The 10,633-nt window shown below is 32.1% G+C and overlaps 1 protein-coding gene across 1 annotated transcript; it reads right to left on the reverse strand.

The window, feature by feature from the left end:
• Window positions 1–371: 371 nt before the first annotated feature.
• Window positions 372–3,979, reverse strand: LOC140766542 (probable xyloglucan glycosyltransferase 5). The gene is made up of 6 exons (XM_073105939.1): window positions 3,867–3,979; window positions 2,552–3,658; window positions 2,086–2,394; window positions 1,695–1,985; window positions 1,491–1,604; window positions 372–1,410 (listed from the first exon to the last, which is right to left on the reverse strand). Exons 2-6 carry the CDS (start codon window positions 3,290–3,292, stop codon window positions 769–771), a joined length of 2,097 nt encoding a protein of 698 aa, XP_072962040.1. The 5' UTR covers window positions 3,293–3,658; window positions 3,867–3,979; the 3' UTR covers window positions 372–768.
• Between the last annotated feature and the right edge of the window lie 6,654 nt (window positions 3,980–10,633).

The following is a 10,633-nucleotide window of genomic DNA, read 5'->3' on the forward strand; positions in this document are numbered from 1 at the left end:
TAATATATTAGGATCTTAGAACTATGCAGGGGCCAAAACAAATGAATATATTAGATTAAGTTTAGAGCCAGTAAGTCGCAGGCATGATTTTATTCCCCAACCTTTGCAGAGGAAGGAGAATCCACCAATAGGAGTTAATAAGCTGCAGATATGATTTTATACCTCAAGGACTTCTCTCTATTCTTCGGCTCAAAGAGATAGATACTTCATCTTGCACCTTCCATCTGTAAGTCTAAAACTTGCCTATTATCAATTAAAGCGGAACGAAGGGTAAAGGTTGTAGAGAATGTAAAGGCAAAAGCAAATAAATGAGATGACAATTAAGCAAGTCTTTCTTTATACTTTTGAAGTAAACTGAAGAATTTAAAAATATACAGACTTGTTACACAATATCGATATTATTTGATTCTGGTTTGTTCTTGTACAAGTACATAGTGCTGAGCATGGATAACACACCAAACTCGAGCAAGAAGAAGAAGACTACTTCCTATACTTCACAACATTAATTTCAGAGAAAAATATTTTTGTAACAATATACATAACAAAAGGAGAAAAAGAGTACTGTAGAATCCAATCCATGCTTCAATAAGAGTAACTCCTTATTTGTGTGGGAGCTGAGATTGCCCCTCCCACTAGCAAAGATGAAGAATAAAGTTATCATGGATTACCTCAACTAATATCATAGCAATGCAAGTATAGTTTCTGGAGGAAGGACTTCTTCAGTGACCAAAACCAAATGCAAATTCTGCCTGTGGTTCTGTCATCTGATTAACTAATTTGCTCGCCAATAAGATCAAGCCCGACAACAAGAAAGGTTACACCTTGGAAGAGGAGGAAGTAGAAATGAATTCCTTGTGCAGATAGAAGACTTCGAACTGCAGCTGTTAGGAGGAGAAGGGCGAGAGCCAGCTCTTTCTTGTAAATCTTATTGGCCTTTTTGATATTAGGGGCTGCTGGTTGTAGTTCCTTCAACTTATTCAGCTCCATGAGCTCACTCTCAGAAACTCCTCTAAGGAGCTGAGGATGACTTAAAGGTTTTGAATCTCTTTCTGCTGCTGCAAGCAGATCAGATTCCGAAGACCGCCCTGCCTTTTTAGTTACAACCCATTCGTAGGAACTACCCAACTTGAAGAGACCAGAGACCATTGCGTTGAATTTAGTAACTGACATGGTGTTCTCAAATAGCAAATATGGCACAATAAAAGGGAACGATTTTGGAGCCGGTAAAATGTTGAGGAAGGACATAAGAACAGGGATGTAGCAGATCACCCAAGCAGGTAGTTCAGCCTCAGGCACAAACATAGTTAGAGGGAGAATCACACAGAATAAGGTGAAAGAATAGAATGGAAGGATAAGCTTTCGCAAGAGGAAAAAGAGTAGCACTAAATTTGCCTTCTTCCAGATGGATATCTGTAATTCAAGAGATCAAAATTTTAGAAACTTATACGGCAAGAAAGGAGCAACATAATAACTTCTGGGAGATATCAAACCTTGGAAGTTATAATGTCTGGAAGACATATACGGAATAGATGCATCGGGCCAGAATGCCATCTGTGCTGCTGTTTCCGATATGCCTCGTAAGATTCAGGAACTTCACATAGTACCTAATAAAAAGGACTCAGTTCATCAGTTGAATATACAAGGAAATGTCACAGTGGAAATACTGTTAGTGCGAGATGAATTAAAGACGGCACCTTGACATCATTTAGGAAGATGAACTTCCAACCATTGAGGTGAGCACGGACAGCGATATCCATGTCCTCTACTGTTGTTCTCTCAAGCCAGCCACCAGAATTCTCCAATGCCTTGATTCTCCAAACACCAGCAGTTCCATTAAAACCAAAGAAATTCAAGAAAACACCATTGACTTGCTGCTCCACTTCAAAGTGAAAGCAGAGGTTAATATTTTGGAGACGAGTTAATAAGTTCTCATCCTTATTTACAAAGCTCCATCGTGTCTGAACTAGTCCGAGTTCAGGATTTCCCTGGATTAGAAAATAAATATTAATTAGTACGATGAGGAACATTTATTCCACTAGGTAAAATTTGAGTAGGTCTTATGAAATTTAGACATAACATTGCTACCTTAAAATGAGGCACTGTTTGTTTAAGGAAGTCAGGATTTGGCTGGAAGTCGGCATCAAATATAGCAACAAACTCGTAGTCCTTGATGTAATCACAGCTCATAGCAGAGTTGAGATTTCCAGCTTTATAACCAGTTCGGACCAGGCGATGGCGATAGACAATTTTGATACCCCGTTGGATCCACTTGGAGACCTCCGCCTTAATTAAAAGCATGATATTCTCATCATCTGAATCATCCAGGACTTGAATTAGCAGACGATCTTTTGGCCAATCAATTTGGCAGATGGCAGAGATAGATTGCTCGTACACCTGAAGCATAAGCAAAATTGATGTTAATGAAAATGATTAACATCAGACACGACACTCTATTGCAAACTTTATGACCAGGTAATGTTTCTTGAACTCCTTGTAATGAACATGAGATCTAAAAGCAACAATTGAGTGTTCAAATGTAAGAATAATTTACCTCCCTCTCGTTGCACATTGGAATCTGGATCAGAACCATAGGATACTCATATCCTGAACCCTCCAAATCGTCTGATTTGAATGGATTACCTTCTATCCTAGGTTTGATCTTCTTGAACTTGATCCAAAAGCATCCAAAGCACAAGATCATCCTGTCTAGTGACTGAATCATGAAAAGAACAACGCAGAAGTTTGACAAAGCTTGAATTAGGTAAGCAATGTAGTCGGCTCTGAAAGAAAGCCACGTAATATAGGCAGTATGCATCAACCCGCGGATCTCTGTCACCTCAGGTATGTGCAGATTCTCCGCAACATTCAAATTTGGTCTCTGAAAATGCCATTTATTCCAGTAGGCGATCATCTCAAATGCAAGTGTTACTAGAGAAAGCACCAATAGTCCCCTAAGGAACCTAAACAGTAGCTTGCTCTTGCCAAAATTTTCACCTTCTTGAGAAGATTCCTTCCAGCATATGAATCGCTTCTTGATAGCTCCAAGTAGAGCCCAGGTACCAGCTGCTAACCAAGCAACGCATCCAACTGCTCTGTGAGCCTTAAGGAGTAACACCCAAGTGAATTGCTTGGCATTTTTCCCTCGGGTTTTATCCATAGATTGGAATGAAGGGATCTCAGAGCCATCGATCTCAACAAGAGAGTAACTGGAGTTCTCCATCGTGACAACAACTGGTGTGCCCGTTCTACTGTCCTTCCCCAACCATTCAGAAAGATCTAACCTTGGAGTCATTTCACTCTATGTTTTTTAAAAAAGAGAGGATCCAACAACCAAAAAAGAAAACACTTGACAACCCAAATCCCAATTTTAGGAATTCCTCCAGTCCCCACACCAAAATCGAATCTTTATTGACCCATTTGAGTCTAAAGCTTCGAGACCCAATGCAGCATCTCAAGAATAGTGAAGGAGCAAAACGAACTATTAGATACCATTGCAAGCAAAGGCATCTGCAGTTGTAAAGCTCCGGGGAATGTAGATAGCAATAGGTCTAGGGCAACTAAAGCTCCAACTTTTTACATTAACTTTTGCAGATCTTACCATGAACTATATCTATATCTGATTCTTATATTCTCATTTCTTTTGCCTTTCTTCCCTTTCCTGTCCTCAGACAACCAAACAAATGTATAGAACACTATCAAAATCAATAAAAGTTAAATCCTTACAAGTCTCAAGAAAATGGTGAGTGATGCTATTCTCTTATGATCCATCTTAAAATAAGTTCAGAGGATATGAGCTAAGAAAGTAAACCAAAATAAATGGAAACTGCAGGAGCAAATCGAAGACAGAGATGAGTAAAAGGAGGTACCTTTGCAGGGCAATGCAGACACCAAGATGATTATTTTGCTTGTGATCCAAGGAAAAATACAAATGCCAGAGGACGACACTCCACTGCTTTAAGCTTTGAGCTGCTCCCTTTCATTTATATAAATACAGAGAGAGAGAAGGAGAAGAAGGCAATTAGTTCTAAAATAAGACTAACAAGTATGTACAGTAATAAAAAAAGAAGTAAAAATAGTCAGTGGTTTTGGAATTTGTAAGGCTTTTAGCAACAGCAAGCAAAGGATTAGATTCAGCATTCCTTTTCCTTTCCTTTTTATCTTTACTTTTTGAGTTAAAGAATTACTGTCCTCCATCCTATATCATCAATCAAGTCTTATAAACTTTAAAAAGAGTTAAATAGATTGCGACTCAAACTTATTAGTAAATAAAATCTAACTTACTGTAATCCTAATAAAAACGTTGAATTGGTCGGCGTTTTTCAAAATGTTGATCAGTTCAATATTTTTATCGTCAAATATTTTTTTATCTTAACTACTAAAAGACTAAATTAAATAAATATATATATATATATAATATTAATCGGTTCAATGTTTTAGGACTAAACAAAAATACTAAAGTGATCAATATTATTGTTTATGGAAAAAAAAATATTAACTAATCTAGTATTATTTTATTAGGGCTACCATAAATTAGACCCAGTTCCGTAAAATAAAATTTATGAGAGTGATCTATTTCGATGAAATAAAAATTTAAAACATAACTAGTTAGGTCAAAAACTCCACTTTAAAAAGCAATGACTTGACTGGTTCATTGGAAAGGATATTCCATGACTTGGTAATTGATATCCATTATCATATTGCATGGTCCAAAGGTTGTGAGAACTGTCAATAAAAAAATTAGGGATAACTACATTTAACTTTTTTAAACAATCAACATTTTTCTCATGCATATCTTGAATTAAAAAAAGAAAATATCTACACAAATCCCTTGGTTCAGAGAATCTATGGTGGTGAAAAAAAATAGGGGCCAAGTATAATTAATCTAATTACATTTGTCATTAGCATGTATCTCTAAATAAAAAAAATATTGGCATCCAGCAGAGTTGGTGTATCATATGAACAATTCAACTGAACACTTCACAATCAGATCCAACTATTGATTGTTAAGCAGTCATTAAGTGCAGTCAATGATACTGACTGCAACTAATGAATTGGACCACAGCAGATTTTTCTTTCTTTAAATTGGGAGGCATTTTTCTTTCACTTCACACTCTATATTATGTCTTTATTTAAGTTTACTTTTTGAAAATCTAATGCCAAATATGAGGGTGGATTAAGTTGTTGTTTGATAGTTTATTAAAAATGCAGGGGTTTAAAACATAGTATAGAATGTGTTATATATATATATATATAGTTTTCTTTCCTTATAATAGTGTACTCATGAAGCTCTTTCCTATATTAAAAAGGAATTAGAGACTGTTTAAGGTAGTTGGTGCCCTAATAATGACATCATTGAAAGATCAATGTTGTACTTTGCCAAATCATAGTCTTGTGATGGTTTGTCTTTAAGCAAGTGTTTTTATCATTAATAAATTAGAGCATCTCTAGAAAAGATAAAAGTAATCTCAATCTCAATATTATAGTCCTAATGGTCCAAGAATTCTAGTTTTATCATGCAATTACTATTAACACACCAAATCACTCTAAAAATTTTTATATTTTATATTCTAATATTTTTTATAAGTTTTTTAGAGAGATTTTATATTTTAAATAAAAAGTAAGTTTGGGAGGATTCAAACTCAAAACTTCTACTTTAATACAATATTAACTCCCCTAACTTTGTAAATAAAAAAGATAAAAAGACTAAAATACCCGCTAAGAAGGTAAGGGTATTTTGATAAATTAAAATTACTCCCTCTTCTTTCTTTCATAATAAAGGTAAACACGCCATCTAACTTGCTTACATTGGTTGCACGTGATAATTTATGGACGCTAAAAGTAATGAAGATCTGACAGAAAGGGTGTTCAAGAAATTTCCAGTAGTTTCGAGTACAAAGGATGTATTTTTATCGTAAAAGATATTTAGAAAAAGTAAAAGAAAAGATGATGATAATTTGACGGTCTAAATATAATCAACTCTTTATATTTTACATTCTAACAATTATTACTAAGAACTTATTGTCCTACACAAAACTCCATCACACTATTCATGAATTAAATTGACAATGATGCTATAAACCAATGATGCTAAAATTAATCATCAATTTTGTGTATCATATTAGTCTTATAATACTCTTTAGTTCACCTAAAATATACCGATGTCTTATACTCGTTAGTTTTATTAATAATTATATCTTCAAGTGACCCTTTTTTTTTTACATCAAAAATTTAAAAATAATTATAAATTATTCTTACGGCTTTTTATATACTGCACGTGAACAGATAAAAAATAATATATCTCTTGACGGTTGACTAACTCATTACAAGTTGCCATCTTCACCGACTACAAAAAGGTGTGGGTTGCTTTTAGAAAGTGAAATTAGTACTTCTCCTATTTATTAACATGAGGAGCAAAAGGAAACCCTAGCTTTCTTTACAATGGATTTTGAATTAGATTTTCCACCGACACTAGTAATTGCATTGGATTTCCTACAATGCAGGCTGTAGTAACTTCTGAAACACAGATGTTTGGAATTTTTTTTATAATTTATTTTATAAATCCAATTGTAGGCATGCATTAGATTTTACTACCATGCCTCTTGAATTATGCTATATAAAATAATTATCTATCTTTAAGATATAAATTAGATAATCATGTAACGCACTATGTAAAATCTATTAAATATCAACCCTAATATCTAGAATGAATTTGAATCCATAATCTTTGGCATGAACTTATAAAACTCTTAAGCATAATTAATAATTTATTCATAGAATCATCAATTAATCAATTGCTAATTATTTTTTATGACATTTTAATCTACTCAACGATTATTCTACCGTTAATTTCTCTCTTTTTTCTTGTCTAAATAATAATAAGACTGTCTTCTGATTACATAATATTCACGTGTTATATTTTAACAAAAAAAAATCATCTATATAAAATTAAGAAACAATTGAAAGAGTTTAGATATAATTATCTCTTTGTTTAATTATCTCTTTTTTTCTTTGCTCTATAAATAAATATAAATATATATATATGTGTCCTAACTTTAGCCTAACAGTAGAAGAAGACTTGGTCTGGAGGTTAGCAGACAAATTGTATAAAAGACTATTTAAGGATCAACAGTGCAAAGGACCAATTAATTAGTTTATGGCCTAAGATCTTTATAAAATTTTAATTAAATGCTTGGATTAGGTTATTAAGTTTTTAAGATAATACCTAGCTTAATTATAAGAGATAGTTATATTTACATCCATGAATTATTGCCTATTTTTTACATATACTTAAATACTTTTTTCTAGTATTTTGGCCTTTTAACTATTTAAACCCTGCAAAAATGCATAATCTTTTACTTGCATTTTTTATTTTTTTTTCTTGAAAATAATTGTGTGATAAATCTTAGAGATGAGAAGAAAAATTAAGGATAAGATTGTCATAAATGAATAGGGAAATTTACATATTATACTCTGCATTTTAACTAAATTGTGGTTACACCCTATATTTTCGCTATTTATAAATCATGCTCCGTGATTTAATAAATATGTACAAAATATATCCTGGGTTAGACTTGAATTAACACTGTGAGAATATTTCGTTAAGTAAATATATTTTTATAATTTTTTTAAAATTTAATTAAATTTAACTAACAGATCTAACAACATAATATTTTATACATATTTCGTTAAAAAGAATAATAATTCCTCTAGTTTGGGTTGTTGTTGGTGGTAAAAGATGGCCAACATGAGAATTCTTATTTGGGCCCTTACATCAGCTAGAATAACTTTTTAACCCCTATGCCTATCTCTCTAAACTTTCATTTATATTATTTGACTCCCTTATGATATTAATTTAAGGATGTTACTTTTAATATAAAAGAATAAAATACCAAAATTATTTATGCACAACTGCCTTAATGGGCTGTACTATTAATATAAAATATTAAATATCAAAGCACCAAAATTTAAAGTGTCTTTCAAAACTTTCATCATTTCTTTTAATATTAAATAAATACTCCTTTTGACTGATATTATTATTATTATTATTATTATTATTATTATTATTATTATTATTATTATTATTATTATTATTATTATTATTATTATTATTATTATTATTATTATTATTATTATTTTGGCATCAATAGCACCCTAAAATACTTTTTAATTTCTCATATTAACCCTAATAATGTGTGGGACCAAAAGGCCCACAACCCGTACTGCACGTGATGTACAAAAGCCCGGCCCATTCTGGCCCATTTTGTCCGGAAAAAGCTCCCAAGTTGCTCATTAATTATTTGGGTTGCATGATTTGGTACTCCTCCATGTAGCTTTCTTTTCCTTCTTTTTTTATGTATTGAATTTTAAATATAAAAATTAAATACCTAAGTTTGCTCTTATAATTACTTTTCCTATACAACATTCATTATTTAGGACTAAAATCATTAGTTCAAACCAAAAGTTCGGGGGTCAAGTACATGTGGAGTGCACCAGAGTCGGACCTATTTGGTCGTATTGTTCAACCTATAGTATGTATATGACTCGTGAATTTAAATAATAATAATAATATTGATAGTAATGATATCTGCTCCACTCTTAATGTATTTTTAAGAATTTTTTAGTATTTCTTCCGCAAGAGTTTACCACTAACAAATGCAATTTTCATTTGGATATACACTATTATATCACTCTCTTCAACTAAAAGGAATTAGTTTTTTTTTTATATAAATCGTAACCCTCCAGACTAATTGTATGCTTGAGAAGAGAGCTTGTTAACCCTGATATGTAACATGAACAACTAGATCAAAACGGGACTAAATTATACGCACATACTAGTCTTGTTAAAAAAAATTTAATCAGTTATCAACTCTAATATCATCCAAATTAAAAAAGAATTTGAACTCATGATCTCTGTCATAGGTTGATGAACTCCCTCGCTCGAGCCTGGGAAGTAGAGGGGTGTAATATGATATTAGGTCATAGTATAAGAAGAAACATACAATGTATGTATAATTAAACTTTCTTTTTAATTCTTTAATTTCAAATGATTTGGTTTTCACTCACTGTTAAAGGAAAAGCCAGCACTTTGAGCAAAAGCAAGTCCTCCTCTTGTCCTTTGAAGTGGAATAGTATCTTTCTATTGTTGGCAAGTTTTAAGGAATTAATCCACTAGAAAGGTGGGGGAGATAGGGCCTTTATACAAACAAAACAGGCCTTTTGCTTTTGGAAAGCATGCACATCTCTCTCTCTCTCTCTCTCTCTCTCTCTCTCTCTCTCTCTCACTATTCTTTTAAGGAATTAGGTCATTATTTCAAAAGGAGTGATTTGGTCTTCTTCACCTTGATTGGTGTTTCAAGATGCCAAAGATATCTACAAAAGCATGCACACTCTCACACACACACACACACAACTTTAACTTCAAAAGTGCAAGCATTCACTTCCTTTAGGTGCAAAAAAAGGTTATGGAACTCCTTTCTAACTTACTTTATCTTCCTTCAAAGTGAGGTTGTGCTTGTTCTTTGAACCATGGCCTACATGCCAACACCATGATATCAAACATCACAAGGAAAAGAAGGAGAAGAAAAGTAGATATTTTCTATTCTTATTTTATTTCATGTTTTTCTTTATGTGATTCTAGGGTTAAATAGAAAATTACTTTACCATTGTGTACTTTAAAATAATATTTTAATTTTTTTATGTTAAATTTAACTGAATAATTTACTAAACAAAACATTCGAGTTTTTGAGATAATGCGCTATGATGCTCAGTTAAATTGAACAGAAAAATTAACGGTCCAACTTTAGTTCAAGATAGTAAAGTATATTTGTTTTACCTAACATCAATTATATGGTTAATTTAACTCATCTACGTAGTAATTGTCCGTTAAATATACTACGGACAAGATGTTTTTGAGATAATAAAAGTAAAAAATAAGGTCGAAATATATATTCATAATAATAACAATAATGAGATGTTAACTATAATAAATGCAAGAAGTACTATAATTAATTGTATTAATTAGTCCATAAAAGGAGTGGAAGTTGCAGAGATGATATCATTATAATGCTTTACAGCTTTAGACATATGCATTTGGAATATTATAACTTCAACAACCAACTACTACTACTATTATTACTTTCTAATTAGGAGTGTTAGATGATCACATAATTATTTTAGAAGCAACTTATCTATGGTAACCTTCATGCTTTCATAATCTTTCCAACTTAATTTTATTCATCTTTTCCCAAACTAAATTAATTTTAAGTCTTAAAATGTAGTAAGAAGTCATAGTTTTTAGCAGCAAAAAAATAAATAAATAAAAGGGTTTAAGGGGGGATTATTAATTTTTATGACTAAGTATTTAAATAATGTTTTAAATTGTTAAAATAGTTGTACTTTGTGCCTGTACATCAATAATATCTGCTGCTATTCAGCAACAGTGATGAGGTTAAAGGTCCACATCTTAATTAATTAGCTAACAATGATTCATGTAATCATAATAATTAAATCTCGGTGAGCTCTACCTAATATTTTTCTGATTACTATCAAGTCTCACAATGAGGAACTTATCTTGTTAATCAAGTAATTAGGGCAAATTACAGTTTGCCCTTCATGATTTTTGGCTCGTTTTTAA

The sequence above is a fragment of the Typha angustifolia genome, chromosome 9 (assembly GCF_048772165.1).
Source record: "Typha angustifolia cultivar Huaian chromosome 9, ASM4877216v1, whole genome shotgun sequence".
Taxonomy (NCBI): Eukaryota; Viridiplantae; Streptophyta; class Magnoliopsida; order Poales; family Typhaceae; genus Typha; species Typha angustifolia.